The sequence below is a fragment of the Mesoplodon bidens genome, assembly GCF_964165515.1.
Source record: "Mesoplodon bidens genome assembly, chromosome: 5".
NCBI lineage: Eukaryota > Metazoa > Chordata > Mammalia > Artiodactyla > Ziphiidae > Mesoplodon > Mesoplodon bidens.
In genome coordinates this window covers 101,966,647-101,987,489 of record NC_138161.1, presented here as the reverse complement: position 1 = coordinate 101,987,489, position 20,843 = coordinate 101,966,647, and the positions used below count along the sequence as shown (strand labels likewise).

The 20,843-nt window shown below is 47.6% G+C and overlaps 1 protein-coding gene across 5 annotated transcripts in view; it reads left to right on the top strand.

The window, feature by feature from the left end:
* DGKG (diacylglycerol kinase gamma) overlaps positions 1-20,843 on the top strand; it is a 153,786-nt gene that overhangs the window by 56,063 nt on the left and 76,880 nt on the right. For all 5 annotated transcript variants that reach the window (XM_081235259.1, XM_081235256.1, XM_081235258.1 and 2 more), the window contains 4 exons: positions 968-1,053; positions 5,830-5,919; positions 8,852-9,012; positions 16,704-16,768. In XM_081235259.1, the coding sequence (XP_081091385.1) occupies positions 968-1,053; positions 5,830-5,919; positions 8,852-9,012; positions 16,704-16,768 (402 nt within the window). The remainder of the gene's footprint in view (positions 1-967; positions 1,054-5,829; positions 5,920-8,851; positions 9,013-16,703; positions 16,769-20,843) is intronic.

The window sequence follows — 20,843 nt, the reverse complement described above, 5'->3', positions numbered from 1 at the left end:
TTTTGCACCAGGAACCTATTTGGCAGTCTGATGAAGTCTACGGACCACTTCTTAATATTAAGATAATATTTTTTAATGTATAAAATGAAATATATAGGAGTAACAGGGAAACTCATTATATTGAAAAGAACAGTTATCAAAAGGTTAAAAAACAAGTTTGTGATAGAAGAATATATGTGATTTACTAAGACACTATAGACCAAGTTCCAGAGACAGGTCTAATAGCTATTGTAAATTAAAAGCAGGGATGAGCAGAAGTGATATAAAATATCTGCCACAACTGTAGTAAAACATCGAAATACCTGTGATTTTGGCTGCTTAACAAAGTCACAGGTATTGTTAATACCTCTGTGATTTGTGGCCTACATATATAATTGAAGGAAATGCTAAATTTCACTTAGAGCTTAGGGAAGTTAAGAGTGTAACATTTTCTTCCAGTTCATGGCCCTCTGGATTCTACTCCCAGACCCCTTAGATATGCACTTCAGGTTAAGAGCCCTGCTCTAAAGGGTTAAGACCCCTGAGGGGAGATGGTGCTCACTCCACTTAGGTCTGGGTGGGATGAAGATCCAGCCAGCTCAGTGCATCTGACTTAAAGGGGAGGTCGTGAGGACAGAGCAGGTGAGAGAGCTGGAGACGAGTCAGAATGCTGGGGGTTAGTTGTATCAGTGCCAAAATAAGCAAACTATGGATTCCTCTGCCTAAATCATAGAGAATTTCTAGAAAACCATTTTCTGTGTTGAATGTTGAGTCAGCATCTCCTTATACAAAGATGGCTCCATGGGATTCATAGTCAATGGCATTGCTTAGTAAGTTCTGGTTTCATAACATTAAGTGACCCTTTCAACCCCAAAAGGAATCAAGGTCATAACATACTCCCAGGGCAGGGAGCGGGCAGGGGACTCTGACTCAAGGAGTGTCAAAGGTCAGCCTGTAAACAAAACCATTTTGGCCTTTCTACTTCCAGACTTAACTTTTTCCGTGATACTCCAGACTTCCGTGTTTTGGCCTGTGGAGGAGATGGGACAGTTGGCTGGATTTTGGATTGCATTGGTAAGAATGGGCTGGAAGGGCCTTTGCAGTTGACTTAAAATAAATATATTAAAGTCAGAGGAAGGCAATCAACAAGAAAGAGAAATGGAGCCATGTTTTGTTCATCCTTGTTTCTACTCTTGGACCAGTGCTTGACTAAATATCTACTTTGGATGGAAAAAAGAATAAAAGAAGATCATGGAAGGATTCCCACTGGTACAGATGTAACAGCTTAGTTTCAGGCCTCGCTTCATAAATAGCTGTCATGGCCGGGGTTTAGGCAGTTGCAGGACAGGCCAGATGGGGGGTTGCGGGGAAAAGGAGCAGGACTGGGACTCCAGGCACGTCCAGGGTACTGGATAAAGGCCAAAGAACTAAGCATTGATGCATAGCCCGGGGCAAGACACCTTGAGATGAACACCTGCAGCTGGAGCACAGAAAGCACATCTAGAAAGCACAGATGAATGCAAGCAAAGAAGCGCCACAGTGGGCTGTGTCCAATATGCCGAGATCCAAAAGGCTATAGGGAGGGTAGGGAGGGCCCAGGCTGGGTATCAGGAGGCCTGGGTCTAGTCCAGCTCTGCCTGGATCTGTGGCTCCTTGGACACGGCACCACCAGTAAATGATGGAGAATGATTCTGAAATTCTGGGACAAGGGATATATTGAAGATCTAACCCTGGAGCACCCAGATAAACACTGGGACATGGGACATAAGCATAGGAAAGCAGCCAGAGGTATTGCTGGGGAGGGCGGTCATCAAAGTCCAAGATGACCCAGAGCAACAAGCCCTGCGCTGCTTTGGTCTTTTCGTCCTTCATTCCCCAAATCCTACCTGTGCACCTCCAGATGCCCAGCTCCCCTCAAGGCACTGGTGATGCAACAGCGAACAAAGGACAAATATCCCACCCTCACGGAGTTTCCTTTCTAGAGGGAAGAGACAGGCTATAAACAAAGAAATAAGTGAAACATACAGTGTGTCAGAAGGTGATAAAAACATAGCAGAAAAGGGGGAAAGGGAGCTCAGCGGAGGGAGTGGGGTTGCAATCTTAGACCAGGTGGTTCCGAAGGCCTTGAGGAGCAGATGACATTCGCATGGAGACCTGGAGGAGGGTGAGCCTTGTGGATACCTGAGGGTGGAAGGAACAGCAAATACAAAGGCCCTGAGGTAGGAGCAGGCCAGACCGCCAAAGGCAGTGGGAAGGCTGCAGAGCGTGCCTGGGGCGTAGTGCGTGAGGGCAGAGTGGCAGGGGATAAAGCAGAGATAATGCAGGGCCAAGTCACTAGGACATGTAAGACATTATATGGAATGTGGCTTTCATACTGGGAAGGTCCCAAGATGCTGGATGGTTTTAAGCAAAGCAGGGACACAACAGATTACAGAAACAGAAAAGGGTGGAAGCTGGGAGACCAATCAGGAGGCTCCTGCAGTAATCCAAGGAGGGGGACTGTGCCATGGACCACAGTAGTGACAGAGGAGGTGGTGAGAAGGAGTCAGATATCTTTTGAAGGCGGAGCCAGCAAGATTTGCTGACAGACTTCATGTGGAAGATGAGGGAAAGGAAGGAGTCAAGGATGGGCCAGGATAGACCCTGAACAGGGTGGAGAAGCCTGGGCCCCCAGGGGTCGTAAGCAGACCACCTGGAGGAGGGGGACCGGCACCCCGCACACCTGCCACATCTACTCCCCCACAGGCACTTCGGTTTCCATGGACACAGCCCTGCCAAGCAGCCACCCACGCTCTCCTGTCACCTCGGGCTCTGGAGTTGTTTGTGGGAGGAGGGAGGCGTCCTCTGGGAGCCGAGGAAGGAGAAGCTGATCAGCAGGGGGTGGATGGCGCCAGTACCTGGAGCTGCTCGCACGGGTCCCTCTCCATCGGGAAGGAGAAAGTAGGCTTTGCTGATAAGTTTTATAAAATTCAGCTGCAGAGGACACAGGTGATATACGCTGCCCAGAACAGAAAGGTCATGTGAGGTGATCTGCTTTTTCACAGGTCAGTGGCCCAAAGATTAAAAAACAAGGGTAAAAGGAGTAACTGCACAGTTTTCATTCATTCATTCAAGAGAGGTTGAAGCCCTTGTTCTGTGCTCTCTGCCGCCCCATTTCGCTCCCCTCTCTGATGTGCTGTCCTGCTACAGCCAGAGTGGTCATTCCTGAATGTCAGTGGGGTTGTGATATGTGCAAAGCACATCAGTGGCTTCCCAGGATTCTTAGATAAAGATAAAAACTCTTCAGATGCTCCACAGGGCCCTAAGTGGTCTAGCAGCTACCCACCCAGCCTCATTTCCTACCGCCATCCTCTCCCTCTAGACCCAGACACCCAGTCCCTCTCTCAGACCCTTGAAGGCACCAGTGTCCCTTCTACCACAGGGCCTGTCTGTTCTGCTCCCCTGGCCTTTGCTTGGTCAGCTTCTACTTCAGATTTCAGCCAAAGTGTGGCTTCCTCAGGGAAGCCTTCCCTGATAACTCATTACAGGACCACACTCCTTTCCATCCCAGTATGAATCTGAAATTATGCATCATTTCTATGAAGACCTTGTTAATAGCTGTCTCTCCCTCTCAACTGTAGGTACCCTGAGAGCCGGAGCCGTGGCTTTTTTGCCTGCTATTAGAGCCAGAGCACCTAACATAGCACCTAGGCCTTCAGTAAATATGTGTGGAGATACTATGGTGAATGAGATATAGTTCCCCCAGGGAGGTTACAGGACATTTGGGGAACAAACAAGTAGTTACAAGACAGTGTGATGAGATCACCCCTGGTACTAAAGAAACACTCTGGAGAGGCACCAGGTCCAGACTAGGGCAACCAGGGAGGGCTCTGTGCTGAGCAACAGAGAGCTTGTGATTTAAGGCCCTGAAAGCACTTCAGCAAGGTTGACATGTCGAGTGGGAGGCAGGACGTGAGAAGGATGAGGCTAGAGAGAAAGGCAGAGCCAGGAAGGGCTTCACTGCGTGCTAAGGGGTGGTGGGAGCCATGGCAGAAGGGAAAGCAGTGGACTTGTGTGATCAGGCTCATGGTTCAAGGATTTCCTGCCTGGGTGGAAGTGTGGAGAACACACCAGGGGGTGGAACTGGAGGCCGAGAAGGCAGAGAGGAGGCTGCTGCAGCAATAGCAGTGGGAAGGAGTCCTACCGTCCCAGAACTCAGCCATCACCACGGGATGGAGAGGAGAGATTGCTTGGAGAGCTTTTAAGGGGACAGCATATAGAAATTGGTGTGTAAATGGATGTGGGACAGCATATAGAAATTGGTGTGTGAAGGAAAAATCTAGAATGACATCCAGGTTTCTAGCCTCAACACTGTGAGGATGGTTGATCTGCTGGGATGGGAACCACAGAAGAAGGGGCAGACCTGAGCAAACAAGCGCCTTCCAGGCAAAGGGAAGAGCACATGCAAAGGCAGGGAGGCATAAACGTGGACTGTGTGTTCTGGGAAAATGAGAGAGTCCACTGATTTACTCCATCTCAACCTCTTGGTGGTAATCTCAGGCCTGAGTCTTGCCTAAGCTCAGCCACTTCCGGCATGAGTCTCATTACCTGGGGCATCTATGAATACCTGTTCTGCTGGGGCAGCCCTAGCATCAGCTTCACACAGGATGCTGATTCTTGCATCACTCCCCACTCAACCCCCAGCCATGCTTCCCAATCACATCCCTCACATCCTCCCCCGGCACCTGGTGCACTGAGGTTTATGTAAGTGGTGTCCTCCAGAGCCCAGTGGGTGTCTGGCTTCCTTCAACTTTCCCAGCTCAGCCAACATGCTGCTGTAGACCTACAGCCAGATTAAAACATACATGTTCTGATGTGCTTTCTCTAACAGTTCAGCCTGATGCTCCTTTACAACCATCATGGGAGACAGGATTAGGAATCGGTGTGTTTGCAGGTCTGGGAGGTGGTGGAAGCGGCAAACTGGTACCCGGGTGCCAAATAACACCTGGGGGTTTTGCTTATTAGACACAATGTTATTTTTAAGCTTCTGAGCCTGAATGACTTGAGGCGAGGCATCTTCAGTTTTCCAAGTGCCCCACCACTTTCTGATCTCTCAGACCCACCTGTTTTACTATTTATGCACCTGCCTGGCCTCTGAAGAAAGGAGGAGCTTGGACTTGGAGCCACAGAGATCTGGGTTTGGATCCTGGCTGTGGAATGACTTTCCCTCTGTGAGACTCCATTTCTTCATCCATGAGAATGATAATACCTTGCAGGGTCTGTCTGAGGGATAAATGGGGTAAATGCTACTTATCATTAAAGATTAAAACTGTACAGGGCTTCCCTGGTGGCGCAGTGGTTGAGAATCTGCCTGCCGATGCAGGGGACATAGGTTTGTGCCCCGGTCTGGGAAGATCCCACATGCCGCGGAGCAGCTGAGCCCGTGAGCCATGGCCGCTGAGCCTGCGCATCTGGAGCCTGTGCTCTGCAACGGGAGAGGCCACAACAGTGAGAGGCCCGTGTACAGCAAAAAAAAAAAAAAAAAAAAAAAAAAAGATTAAAACTGTGCAAACTAATGTTTTTGAGCTATATGCTTTCACCCCAAAGGAAAGAATTAGGATGAAATGAGGATAAACAGGTGAAAGTTACAGGGAGACAGATTTAACTCAATTTGAAAGATTCCTTTGCAGTGGTTAACACACTGCAGATGGAAAAGATGGCTTTAGGAAGTAGTGAGTTCCCCATCAGGAGAAGAATTCAAACAAAGAATGCTATGGAGGGCTTCAAGCACTAGATCAGGGATAACTAGACAACTTGAGCCTTCTATAATCACATGGCATATGGTTCTCTCTTCCTCTTCATGGGTTGCAGATAAGGCCAACTTCGCAAAGCATCCACCCGTGGCTGTCCTGCCTCTTGGAACGGGAAATGACCTGGCCCGCTGTCTCCGCTGGGGAGGGGGTGAGTCTGCATGGGAGAGGGCTTACCCTGGAGACAAGTGCTCCAATCTACAGGGAGGCTCTGCAGAGCTAGGCTGAACTTCCCTCTTAGGGATCACATTCCACGGAGTAATACTCAACTCTGGGATCATCTCTACTCCACACTTTTTGTTTAACCTCCATTCCATGCCGACGCCTGTGTCTACCACTCACTAGATTTACTATCAGCCTGAAACTCAGCTTCGACTCTACCTCCCCCAGTAGAACAAGTCAACTTTACGGTAGAATCTCCTTTGTCTCCCCTCCAGGGTTCATCCCAGTAGGGGCTCACTTAGGGATTTTTCTGCATGAAATTCTCCCTCTCCAAATTATCGATCTTCTGAATTAGGATTCAAAATGCAGACCGAAAAACCACTTCGCCAGCTACTAGGGGCATCCAGACCATCTTAGGGCCCCATGGCCATGGGCCCTCATTTTGAAATTCACCTAAGGGGGGAACTCAGAATGGTAGCCAGCTTACAGGGCAATGGGCAAGGAGCTAAGGAGAACTTTGCAAACTGCAACAGCCCCTGTGGAGCTGGGCGTGCTCCAGAGAGTAGAGAGGTTCAGGTCAGCACATGGAGCAGACACATCAGCCTGGCAGGCAGAATTGGGGTGAGACTCCACATGGCGGATCAATTCCGAGTGTGATCCAAGACCAGGCCGGCAGCGGTCAGTGTGCATGCTTGGAGGGCAGGGGCGGAGCAAGCAGGAGCCAGCCCTAGAAGGAGGTTGGCAGGCACGGGCAGAGCTCCCAGGGTCCTCAACCACACACTGGGCTAGGGAAGGACCCTCTGTTCAAGAGGGGACAGGCAATCATCAACAAATCTAGAAACAGTAAATGCTGGAGAGGGTGTAGAGAAAAGGGAACACTCTTGCACTGCTGGTGGGAATGTGAATTGGTACAGCCACTATGGAGAACAGTATGGAGATTCCTTAAAAACTACAAATAGAACTACCATATGACCCAGCAATCCCACTACTGGGCATATACCCTGAGAAAACCATAATTCAAAAAGAGTCATGTACCACAATATTCACTGCAGCTCTATTTACGATAGCCAGGACATGGAAGCAACCTAAGTGTCCATCATCGGATGAATGGATAAAGAAGATGTGGCACATATATACAATGGAATATTACTCAGCCATAAAAAGAAACGAAATTGAGCTATTTGTAGTGAGGTGGATGGACCTAGAGTCTGTCATACAGCGTGAAGTAAGTCAGAAAGAGACAAATACCATATGCTAACACATATATATGGAATTTAAGAAAAAAAAAGTCATGACGAACCTAGGGGTAAGACAGGAATAAAGATGCAGACCTACTAGAGAATGGACTTGAGGATATGGGGAGGGGGAAGGGGAAGCTGTGACAAAGCGAGAGAGTGGCATGGACATATGTACACTACCAAACGTAAGGTAGATAGCTAGTGGGAAGCAGCCTCATAGCACAGGGAGATCAGCTCGGTGCTTTGTGACCGCCTGGAGGGGGCGGATAGGGAGGGTGGGAGGGAGGGAGACGCAAGAGGGAAGAGAGGTGGGAACATATGTATATGTATAACTGATTCACTTTGTTATAAAGCAGAAACTAGCACACCACTGTAAAGCAATTATACTCCAATAAAGATGTAAAAAAAAAAAAAAAAAAGGGACAGGCAGACTTGTAGCCCCACGCTCTGGGCATCTAGGCAGCATAGCGAGGCACACATTTCACATAGCCTTGTGCTCCCAGATAGCATCAAGGCCCTCAGCTACCTTGTTGGTATCATTGCTGTCTTGTGAGGCATCCCCTAAGGAGCGGACTAGAGCCCTGACAACTTGAAAATACTCTTCAAGGTTGTCCCAAAGGTAAGCAGGAACATGGAAGTGTTCTTTGAAAGAAAAGATTGTCTCTCCCACTAACTTCTCACTTACAGTTCACTTACCACATTAATTTTCTATTGCTACTGTGTAATAGTAACAAATGATTATAAACATAGAGGCTTAAAACATCCATTTATCAGCTCACAGTCCTGCAGGTCAGAAGTCCTGGAACAGCGTGACTGGGTCTTCTGCTCAGGGCCTCACAGGGTAGAAACAGGGCACTGAACAGGCTGCGCTCCTCTCTGAAGACTCTGGGGGAAGAATTTGTTTCTAAACTCATTCAGGTTGTTGGCCAGATTCAGTTCTTTGTGGTTGCAGAACTGAGGTCCCTGTCTCCTTGCTGGTTGTCAGCTGGGACCACTCTTAGACCCTAGAGGCCTCCTGTGTTCCTTGCCTGATGGATCCCTCCATCTTCAAAGCTGGCAGAAGAGAATTCCCCTTACTTCCAATCCCTCTCAAGCTTCAAATCTATTTCTTAAGGGAAAGCCCAGTCTTTCTAAGGACGTGCCTGATTAGGTCAGATCCACTCAGGATAATTTCACTTTCTTGAAGTCAGCTGTGCCATGTAATATACCAAATCATGACCGTGACTACCCCATCTTATCCACAGGTCCTGGGGGTTTGCTGGGTATATATACCCGGGGGGGCAAGAAATGTGGGGACCATCTTAAAATTCTGCCTGTGGTGCTGTCCATCTCCATCATGACACAGTCCTGGAACAGATCCTTAGTTCTCCCATGTGCAGCTTCCCAACCATCCAGCCCACCAATTCCCCAGGGCTCACTTCAGCTACACAGGCCTGCCCATCTTTGGCCAGCACCCAGCCCTACCCCTGTTACTCTGACTTCCATATCACCCCAGCTTCTTTCTAATACTCCATATTGTCCTCTCCTTCTCTGTGGCCCAGGGAACCTGAGTGGCTCTGGCCCACAGACACACTGGGGAGTCTCCTGGCCCCAGATGCCCAAGGGGTTCCTTGCCCTGACTGCTGCATCAGCAACAACTTAGCCTTTCTGCTCCGGGAGTAAAAGCAGTGCTGTGCTCCACAGGTTATGAAGGGGGCAGCCTGACAAAAATCCTGAAGGACATTGAGCAGAGCCCCTTGGTGATGCTGGACCGCTGGCATATGGAAGTCATCCTGAGAGAGGAGGTGGAGAATGGGGACCAGGTCCCGTACAACATCATGAACAACTACTTTTCCATCGGCGTGGTGAGTTGGCCAGGGATGGCTTTCTGAATGGGAGACAAGTGCCCGGGTGGGCAGGAAGGGTTCTAGTCTTCCGCTGTCCCCTCTGGGTCCCTATTCTTTACCTACCCCGGCTGCCCCCAGCCTCGACTCAGGTCCAGGCATCCTTGCACCTGGCCTGGGCATGGACATCCTTATTGCACCAAGCCCCGCCTGTGATTATGGAGGAAGCTCCTGCCCCTGGCATTCAAAAGACAGCACATTTTTCAAAAGACCTATTTACCCTTTGGATAATTTGAAGTAGTTAAAGAAAAGCGACACCAAGAAATAACCAAGGGCTGAGGTCAGAAGGAGACTCTCAGGTGAGCTTCCAGAATTGGAAATTCTGATCCTCCAGGGAAGACGTTGTCTCAAGCTGGCTCTACTGGCTTAGCTCTCACAATTCCATCTCTCCTGTTCTCTCCTCTCATCCCAGCCCCACTCCCCACAGTCCAAGTGCTCATAAGCCTCTGGGGCATCTCCTCCTGGCTGACCCCTCAGGCTGAGCTCTGTGTTCCCCCTGGTGCTCCCACAGCCCTCTGTGCTCACCTCTGCCTTAGATTGAAGGGATTGTTTTAATGTGCCTCAGCCCTCCTGAAACACACACACATGCACGTACACACGCACGCATCCATACACATACACACACAGACAGACACACAGTAGAAGGACAGCACCACGTTCCTCTTTCTCCCCTAGCTCCCATCACATGTAGCACAGCTCAGTTGGTTTGTTTTGTTGAACTCAGCTTCTGGTCCAAAGTGCATGGGGTGGACACTGCTTCCCAAACTGTTGGGGACAGCACTGGGGAGAAAAGTTATCGATCATTTCCATAAATAGAACTGGGGTTTGGGAGGAAGGTGCAACAAAGATACTAGTATTTATTGAGCACCTACTGTGTGCTCTCCATGGTGCTAGACTTTAGTCCTCACAGCAATCCTGCAGGTATTATTGTCCCCACCATCCGCATGTTACAGATGAAGCCTCAAGACACCAGGCGAGGAAGCGCACACACACTGTACCTTGCTCCGAAGCCAGGTTCCTTCCTCTCTGTTTCCCTGTCTTGGGAATTATGCTGCCCGGTTTCATATGCACATAAGCCCCTCCAGACCAAGACTGTGTGATCATCTCAATCATAACCTGTGCCTCTTTTGCAAATGTTGGTGGTTTAAAAAAAGGAAAGAAAAAGAGAAATGATAGGTAGCTTGAGGGAAGAGCAGGGTTAAGGAAAGGGTTTTGTTTTTTAATAAAACTAAAAGGAGAACCGTGAAAGAGAAAAGGAACAATAATAATACCTTATATTTATGGGATTTAAAATTTACCGTATTCACAGATATTTTGATTCTTATGATTACACTGGAGGGCAGTACTACCTCCGTTCTGTAAGTGAGGAAATAGAGGATTAGACTAAGGGATTTGCCTTCATTTTCTGAATCCCAATGCCACCTACTTTTTCTATTACTAAAACAGAAGAGAGAGGCATTGCTGGACCCGTGATCAGGCTCTGGGAGGATGGGGGTGCTGGACGAGAAACATATTCAGGGGTCTCTGCTGTCCTGATGTGGTTTATCTCCCCAGCTCCCCTGCCCTCATGGGGGGAGACGTCTTTCCCTAGCACCCTCCAGCTCCTCCCCCAGTGACCTAGGCAGACCTCTCCCTCCTCTTCTTGACTCAGAAGCCCCTCTACTTTGGGACCACCTGCTCAGTCTCCACTTCACGCAGTCTTCAGCTTCTGCAAATCAGACTTGACTGACAGGTCTGGTGTTCAGGGGGTCAGAGGACTTCTGGAGCATGGGCTTCCCATCTTTACAGTGTGACAGAAACTCGTGTCCTTTTTCCTAAACCAGAGGATAACTTGCTGACATGTACTGAGTACCTAATGCACACCAGGCACAGTGACCCTATTGGTGGGTATAGCCCTTGCCCTTTTACATTTTGTAAGAAGGATCTGTAGCTTAGAAAGATAGAGACCAGTCCAAGCTGGTGAGTGATAGAGCGGGGAATCACTAGAGTCGAGTTCCAGAGCCCACCTAGCTATGGACCCTGAGCCATGCAGCCTCTGCACAGCCCTTCATCTCCACACTGCCGAATGCAGCAGCATTGGGTGGGGAGGCGGGCCTTAAAATTTAGTGCGTGATGGCTCGCCTATACCCCACCTGTACCCTTTGTCAGAAATGCAGATTCCAGCCCTGTGACAGATCCTGATTCATACTGATTCAGTTGGTCTGGGCAAGGTCTGGGAATTTGCATTTTTAACAAGCCCCTGAGATAATTCTGATGCAGACAGTCCCAATCAAGTCCTCAGTGAGTGAAGACAGCCCATTAGAACAGAGAAGGATGGTCAGAGGAAGTGGTTCTTCACAGGAGCAGAACCCAGATCTGAAGTAGAAGACAGAGAGAAAAGATAGAAAGGAGGGGAAAGCAGCACCTGTAAGCCACGGGCCAGAAGTGAAAGCTGAGCCACAGGACTGGGTGACCTCTGCCTGGGAGCTTCTAGATGGCAGGTTACACCCATGGCTGCCTTCAGAGTCCTCAGCTGCAAGTCTTCTCTTTCTTAACATGCCCAGCTCTGGCTGCCAGAAAAAAACAGGATTCCTAAGGCCTCCCTGTCCATCTGTGCCAAGCGCCATATGCAAAAAATGACATTCACTTAGTATTGCTGACCAAATGGATGACCATGCCGAAAAGGAAGATACAACTTCCCCTCAACTAGATAACCAAGCCCTAATCCCAAAAGCCAAAACTGAGCATGGTTTTAATTCATTCTTACAAATAAGACAGAAGTGGGTGGGGGGATGGGAGGGAGGGAGGGAGGAAAAGAGGGAAAGAATACAGACTAATTGTCCCCCAAGGAAATGCATAGAGGGACTTCCTGGGCAGTCCAGTGGTTAAGACTCCACGCTTCCACTTCAGGGGGCTCGGGTTCTATCCCTGGTCGGGGAACTAAGATCCCGCATGTTGCGTGGTTCGGCAAAAAAAAAAAAAAGGGAAATGCATAGGAACAGATTCTCCATTTCTTTCAGCGGTCAAGGTATTTATTTGCCCTGGGCTGACCTATAATAATCCAATCGGTTCATCTTTCAAATTATGAAGAACTTCACAAAATCTGGTTTTTTTCATATACCTTTAGCTTGTGCGTGTTTAATATTTTATTGCAAAGCAGTGAAGAACCAGGATTGTTTTTATCTCACTGGTGTACCCTTAGCCTTGTCTCAATAAAATGCTTGCAGGGTTTGTGTGCTCACTCTTTAAAAGCTGGAAAGGGAAATTCTTGAGAAAACAAGTAGCCAACATGTAACCCTAAGAGAATCTGGGGCTGACATTTGCAGAAGCTCTTGCTCCCTATTTGACTTCCCAAACTTTGTAAGAGGAGAAGTAGTATGTAAACCAACCCCCAGTTTTACTTCCTTAAGATGATTAGAGTTGGACTCCTTTGGCAAAGAGAGCTGCAGTCTTCGCCTCTTTTGGAGGACCTGGAATATCTTACTGATATCAAATGTCTGCTGCCCTGCACTTGTAAAGGTGGTGACAGTGACCGCTGCCATGGTGTCCCTCGGTGGTAAAGAATTCACCCTGATGAGTTCACTCATTCCTCTTGGTGCCAATAGAACCCATTTAATAGATGGAGGGATACGCAGGGCAGACTCCTACCCTAATGAGAGAGTGACAAGGGCCTCACTGTCACCACATTCCCGTCACCCACAAGACACGCCAGCTCCCCACCAATGAAGAGCTGAGATTGTTGGCCTTCTCAGCCCTGAGACCTGATAACACCCATTGGCAGGAGATTTAAACACAGTCATTCAGGACGCTACTTCCTCTGACTTCTCTGGCCTCCTCATCCCTGCTCTTTATTTTTGGATTTGCAGAAATGTCAGGATGGCCAGGTATCAGTGACAGGAAGTTTGGGACTGCAAAATAATGCCTGTGGTATGTGTAATTCTGAACACCTCAAAGGCTCTGCTTTCACTGAGCCTTAACAGGATGAGTAAACAGCTAATCCCTTGAGTCAATGAAATCTATTTCTGATGCTAGGGGAACCCAGGGGCCAAGGAGAGGCCACAGTCATTACACTAACCCACACATCATCTTCTACCTGACATTCTGTACTTAATTAGACGTTACCAGCTAAGTTTCCACAATGGTAGACCCATTAGGGAATTTGTCAGAAAGTCATCATTTCCCTGCAGCTTTTAAATTCCTTCAGCCTCAGGTTCTTGTCTGTCACCTATGAGAGCCAGGAAGGTACTTGAACAATGGGCCCCACTGAGAGGTGTCTTGGACAAGGGGTCTACACTCTTTTTCATTCCCCAATCTGCTGTCATTTTTCCGAACAAGCCAAATTCCAAATAATCTGTCTTATTGTCTCCTTTCTGTTTTTTTTTTATCTCCATAGATTGCCAAAGTGACTTAGACCTACATTGTCCAATATGGTAGCCATTAGACACATGTGGCTATTGTGTACCTGACGTGGGGTTACTCTAAGTTGAGAGATGCTATAAGTATAAAGTACACATCAAATTTCAAAAATGTAGCATGAAAGAATTTTAAGTATCTCAATGATTTTTAGATTAACCACATGTTGTAGTGATAATATTTGTGAATTGAAATGTATTATTAAAATTAATTCCATCTGTTTCTTTTCACTTTTTTTTTTTTTTGCGGTACCCGGGCCTCTCACTGTTGTGGCCTCTCCCGCTGCGGAGCACAGGCTCCGGACGCGCAGGCTTAGCGGCCATGGCTCACGGGCCCAGCCGTTCCACGGTATGTGGGATCCTCCCGGCCTGGGGCACAGACCCGTGTCCCCTGCATCGGCAGGCGTACTCCCAACCACTGCGCCACCAGGGAAGCCCTCTTTTCACTTTTTTAATGTGGCTACTAAAATTTTTTAAATTTATTTCTATTGGACGGGACTGGCCTAGACATCCAAATAGCTTAGAGTCCAAATGACTACTGCTTATATTTGGAAGGGGCACAAGAATCTTTTGTCCAACTCTGCACTTGGGAATTTTAGTTCAGGAAAGAGTAGCCATGTGTCCGTACTGCTTTTATCTCCTTTTCACCCCACACCTCATAGAAAGGACCCTGGAGAATGAGGCCATCAGAAATGGGTGTGCAATTCCCACCTCCACCCCCACCGTCCGAACAGAAGTCTCATTTTGCTGGAATTATTACAAGAAAGGGTTGGAACCATGGTAGCACTGGTTTCTAAAATTTAAATGAAGTCACTACTGAATGTAAGTACAGCCAGCTCAGTGCCTGGCACAGAGAAGCCCAGAAGAGGAGGGAGGTGAATCTTGCCTCTCTTTTTAATCCCCAGGTAGAGAACCATGGTCAGAGTCGTTACCAGCATTGCCTTTTCAGAACTGAACAGCAAAGGACCTGCTCAACTCCTGCTGACCACTTTGTGTGTTTACCACGGGATTACATTTTCAAATTAGGAACCACATGCTTAACTAGTAATATTGTAAAGGCTGGTCTTTGTGAAAAGAAGCTTTGCAAAACCTAGTTATGAAAAAGAAAAAAAAAAACAGGGATAATCAGAACTACACAGAGGGCAGGGGCCTGTGCACATATCCCAGGGAATTAAAAAACCAGGAGCTAGTCATAACAGCGTTGGGGGCAGGGGATAGTGAAGTACAAATTGTGGCAGGCAACATGTGATTGCTTTTTTCTTTTCTTTCTTCTTTCTTTTTTCCTGACAGAAGAAAATTAGTGCTTCAAAAGAACACAAGTAGATGGAATGTTTTCTTGAATTCTAAAGAAGCATTTGACAGATGTCACATGAATCTTATTCAGAGTGTTCATGAAACTTGCTCAGAGCAGGGAACTGGGGGCATGAAGCGCTCCTGCCTGGAGAAGCTGTGCAGGCTGGATAGGCCCAGAGGACAGAGGCCCCCCCCAGGGTGTTGCACCTCTCCCACCGTTGTCCACAGGGGTGCCTAAACTTCAACTCTTGATGTGTCTTAAACAAAAAACTAACAAAGAAATCAATAACTAGAGTTTAAATGTTAAATTCCCAATACATTGTTTCAGCAAAGAGTGTTTGTTTGCCAACCATAAAATAAGCCCATATCCTTGACTTGCCCTGTCTGCCTTTCAACAGGGGCTGCTAGCTGGGTTTACCTCTCTGCCAAGTGCAAATATTACAAAAGCTCCTCTTTGCCCCCAACTTGCTTCTGGATTTTCTGTCCCCACCCTTAGCCTGTATTTTACTCCCCACACACAGCACATGCTCAAAATAAGCTTCTGCACTGAGCTACACCTCCTGATGTTAAAAAAAATGTTTTTTCAGAAATTTTCTTTTGTCGAATTTCCATATCAAGAAAAGGAATTAATATGCACTAGCTGAAAATTCACTGTGTGGAATTTGAGTTTTCTTTTAGCTACACAGTCCAGTAAATGAGTTTCTGTATCTTTTTTTCCCTGCACAAATCTGAATCAGCTCCCTTGTTCTGTCGCCACTCCCCCCACCCCCTCCCCTCCCACCCTCCCCCACACCCTCCCATCCCCTCCCACCCTCCCCCACACCCTCCCCTCCCACCCTCCCCCACCCCACCCCCCACCATTCCTAGCTCAATTAGCCTGTTTATTTCTAAAACCCACCACCTGCCCCCCCCAGATGTGCTGGGGGGAGGCCTGAGCAGTGAAGGCGGGGCCTAGCACATTCTTTTGCTGGAAAAGGAGACCATTAACAAGGGAGGAGGACCAAATTGGAGGAAGAAAGATGAGTTCAGCTTTAGGACTGAAATTCAGGTTTGGTTCTAGAGCGAGATACACTGTGGAGACATCAGCAGCTACATGCTAGTAACAACTATGAGAACTCGAGATGGCCCGTGGCATGGAGTGTAGGCTGCAGAACAGGCTCAGGGCTGTGAAGTTCTGCTCCGAGTATGGAGAGCCCGGAAGCATGGTGACATGAGAACTATCCTAACTGTTGAGTTCTGAGGAGCAGGTGGCCAAAGTGCAGCAAAGGAATGTGCTAATAGGAGGACAGCAAAGTGTCCGTAGAATGTGATAATGAGACTCTTACTGACCTTGGGGAGAGTTGTTTCCATGGAGTGATCAAGAGGCAGAAGCCAGAAGTTTAAATATATTTTTAATTATCTGCTAAGCCTGTTATCCAATGCTACCAATTCTGTCTACTGATATGGATGATTAAGAGTTAATATATAACAGCATCTACCAACATCAGTTTTCTGGTTTAGAGAGTTACGTAAGATGTTATCACTGGGGGAAGCTGGGTGAAAGGGACACAGGGACTCTCGGTACTATTTTTGCAGCTTCTTATGAATATTCCAGAATACAAAGTGTTTTTTTAAAGAGTTTATAGCGTGAGGTATTTCCAAACACTCACACTCAGCCCCACGTGGGCTTCTGCGTTCTCACTGCTCACAGACCCAGACACGCTCCCTGCCCCCAAAGGGCAGCCGCGTCCCCTTTCGCTCTCGCTCAACTCGGGCGGGTAGAGAGTGAACATTGCAGACTATAACAGGATGGGGGGCACTGGCCCCTAACCTTGGACCTGGTGTCCGGCCTCTGTGGGGGCCTCCCTGGTCTCCCCTGTGAGATCTGGGGGATTTCGGTGAGACAGTGTGCTCGCTTCCCTTCCTTCCACATTATGCGGGGTCAGGACCACTAACCAGGGATCTGCTTTCTGTCCCTTTGCCTTTCAGGATGCTTCCATCGCACACAGATTCCACGTGATGAGAGAGAAACACCCTGAAAAATTCAACAGCAGGTAAGAGGGCCCAGCGGGTGTAGCCGGGGCTGCACTGCCCACCTGCCCTGCCCGCGCGGCCACCGGTCCCAGGCCTCCACCTGCTCTCACCGAAATGTTCTCTCGGCCCGGCTGCCCAGCGCTTTTCCTGCCACGTTGCCGGAAGGAGGGCTTCCATTTCCAAGAAGAAAGCAATGTCAGAAACCTGCCGCAGTCTGGTGGCCTGTCCCCTCGCAGAGGGTGGTGTGCAGAGGGAGGGCCTGGGGCCAGGAGGGAGGGCGTGGTGCGCCCGCCTGGGGGAGTGGGGGTCTGCGCTTGACTAACTGGATCCCCCTCCTGGGGCGCGCCGCTTTCTCAAAACCAACTGCTCCCAGCCCCAGTCCCTTGACTCCTTGGGTGAGGGGCTGGCAGGGGGCAGAGGCCTCAGCTTCCCCTCGTCGCAAAGAGGAGGGGGTGGCGGCTCGCGTCCCGGGCCGAGAGGGCCGAGAGGGCGGCGCCTCCGCCTCTGCCTTCCCTGCCGGCAGAGGGCAGCAGAGGGAGGCCCTGCAGAGGCGGGGAGCCCACCCGAGCCCAGCCTCAGCCCGCGCACCTGGGAAGGCAGGCTGTGAGGTCCAAAAACCAAGCAGAAAAGAAAACCAAATCATTTGCAAAGTCAAACCATTCTGCCGGCGGGTAGCATATAGCCACCCTGGGATTGCTCAGTTACCTTTCTCCCTTCCTCCTTGTGCTCTTCTCGGTGGTTTATTTGCATTCTTTCTCTTTCCTTTTTGTTGGACCTTATCTAAGTGACCACTTGATCCCACCCCACCGTCAGGCAGGTGGGGAGGAGAGGGGGTATTAATTTGGGCTCAGTTTGAGTCTAAGAGACTTGACTTTATTTAGCCCACCAAGCAGAAGTCCCGTGTTACCCGCACACGTTCATTTAAAGCCAGGCACTCCCACAGACCTCCATCATTTTCATCCCTCCTCCTTTCCCAGGACCCCATGGCTGGGAGGTTAACCAAGAATCAGAAAGTCTTTTTCGGGATCAGAAACTGAACATAATGAAGCTACTTTGACTTCAGGAAAAGTGATCTGTGGAGTCTAATAGTAGCTGAGCTAACCTTATTCGAATGTACTTTCTCTCACACACACCAAGTCAGCTCACAGAACACTATTAACATGTATATTTCCAGCCCCTACTCCTATTATAGTCACAAACTCACAGATCAACTGATGCTCTTCTCACAATCTTTTTCACTCTAATATATACACCAAAAAAGTCACTTTAAAAAAATACTTCTCTTCCATCCATTCCAGACTTTTAAGGTCCTCTTTTTACACAGATACCATTATGCATACTCATGCATACATGCTTGATAAGATGCCAAATGTTTGTGAAATCCATGGGGGGTTCTGTTCATTCATTCAATGAATGTATCTTTTGAAAACAGTACCAGGCACTGTTGTATAGGTGTTTTGGATAGACATGTGTAGGGGGCTCACAGTCCAGGTGTGGAGACAGACTGGAAAGCAGCATTGCAGAGTGATTTGTGTTAAACGATATGAATCAAGGTGGCATAAAGCAAGGGCATGGAATTTGATGTGGAGGGTCTTCCAACTAGAGAGATCCCTGAACCAAGACACAGAAAACAAGTAACTACTTTCCAGGTTGACAGAAAGAGAAGGTCAGCCCAGCGAGAAGGAACCAAATGTACCAAAAGATCCAAAGGAGTGATGGAAAACAGCCTGCTTGGGCAAGAGCAAGCTATTCAGTGTGGTCTGTTGTGTGGTCTCCTTTAGTGGAAAGAAGCAAAACCTCCGCAGTTTGTAGAGAGCAAGGAAGCAGAAGGGGGGAAGAATTTCTCCATACTGCAAAAATCAATAGACAGGTCAACATATGACATAAATAGAGCAATCATCAATTATCCACATAATTAAGTACAGTTAGAAAGATAACTGTCAGAAAAAAAGTTGTAACTGTTCATTTCAACCCAAAGTTTGAACAGTTTCACTGTGATCTGAATGACTGCTTTTCCTCCCCACTTCCAGTTTCCATCAACAAGACTACTCTTTGCAGTTAGGTGTGTGTCTTCACCTGGTTGAGGTCAAGGTCATGTGGTCACCTAAGGATGCCAGACACAGGGATTTGCATGTAAATCCGTGTGCCTACGAACAAGTGAAGACATAGTGGCGTAGAGGTAGGCCCTGTTTCACAAGGTCCCAGAACACTTCCTATTAAGAACTTTGAGTCCATGCTGCTTCTACCCTGCCTGCTTGCTCATGTTGAAAATACCCAGGAATGCCCAGTTTGTCCACTGAGAGGCAGGCGAGCAGCCATGTTTTTCCAGGATTCCTTCTTTAGCTTTGGAGATGGTTTTAAATAGGCAGGTGGTTGTTGCCATGGTTACCCCATTACACCAGCAGCTAAATTTAGGAAGGGCCACAAGGGATAGGATGAAAGCTTGATACGGGGATTTGGGAATGTAAATGATATTATCAAACAAGTCTTCAGTTTTACTCAGCTAAACTTAGGTTTTCCAAAGAGTAGTCACTGCTTGGCTGGATGCCCTTACTGTTAATGCCTGGGACTAGGCCCTCAAGGATAACCCTGAGGTTAAATCTAGGGAGTTGTAACTGTTTTGTTTTGCTTTGTTTTGAACAAGGGAATGTGACTAGTCAGGGCTAGGATTTATCAGGAAACTTGAATCTTTTGCGTTGCTCATTCAGTTTTCTGGGCTATTCTAACAAGAATTCTTAACCTAGGTACAAGGGCTGCAGGAGCTCTGAAGACACCTTGGAATTGTATGTAAGATATTAGTACATTTTTCTGGAGAGAATGTCCATAACTATCAGAAGGTTCTTGAAGGGACCCATAACCGCTCAAACTGTTAGAAGTAACAGTTCGGAGCCCTCTTTGAGTCCTAAGAGGCATCAAATTATGACTCAACTGTTGGGGTTTCAGGAAATTCTTCCCCCAGTGGCCTCTTGACATAGGTTGTTTGTTGGCAAGGAAGGTAGTTTGTTGCACACAACTGGTGTTCCCTGTGGAATCGCTTTGTTCATGGAGTAAGAACCAGACCCAAGGATGCTGGATAATGAGCCAGGTGTGATGTCAAGTATTAGAAGACCTTTAATGGCAGGGATAGGGCTATATTGAGTTCATTCTGCTTCCTAATCATTAACAGGCCAATTACTAATTGCTAACTTAGGAATGTTACGAAATTTATCATCTCGTTGGCATAAACAAAAGAGAGATTTAATTCACCTGAGATTATATAATGTGTTAGAAGGTATTCTAGGACACAAGGGTAAATAAGACATGGTTCCTGCCTTCAAGGAATTCATAGTCTAGCAAAGAAGAAATAAGCCTCAAATATTTTTTACAAAATGATTTTCACATACAAAGAGGCTACATGTTGTAGGTCATAGAGTATACAGGAAGCTATATAGTATAAGACACTTATTAATGGTCGTATCCTAACATCACTTGTAAATGAATTGTTTAGAGTGCAGAAATTGTGTTATAAGGGAACCAAACTAAGAACTGTTATTTTTTGAGCTCCTACTACATGCCAGGTGATAAACTAGTTATTTTAAATACATTAGAATATTTGAATCCCCAAACTGCCCTACAAGATAAATACTAACATTCCCATTTTACAGATAATGGAACTGAGGCTGGGAGAAGCCAAGTCATCCGGCCGAGGTCATCTTTTTAAGCAGTGGGGCTGATCTGATTTAAGCTAGCTTCTAATTCTAGAGTTCAAACTCTGTTTTCTGCACTTGCTGTCTTCCATGGATTGCATCAAGCAAACACCAATTGTATATCAAACATTCTGATGGGTACGTTATACATGATCACACCCAGTGCTTGCAATGACAGGCAAGGGTAAATGCTACTGTCCCCATTTTAGAGATGAAGAAATTGAGGCTGAGGAAGGTGGAGCTATTATCAGTTGGATCCACCTTTATAGATGGTCTCTATGTGGAAGTGCCTGCTGAGTCCCAGAGAGGGACCGCAGCTATCCCACCTCTCTTACCTTGTGCAGTGGGACTTTTCTCCCTATCTCAGTGTCCACAGCAAGGAGCACGACTGACTACATGACTTGCGTGG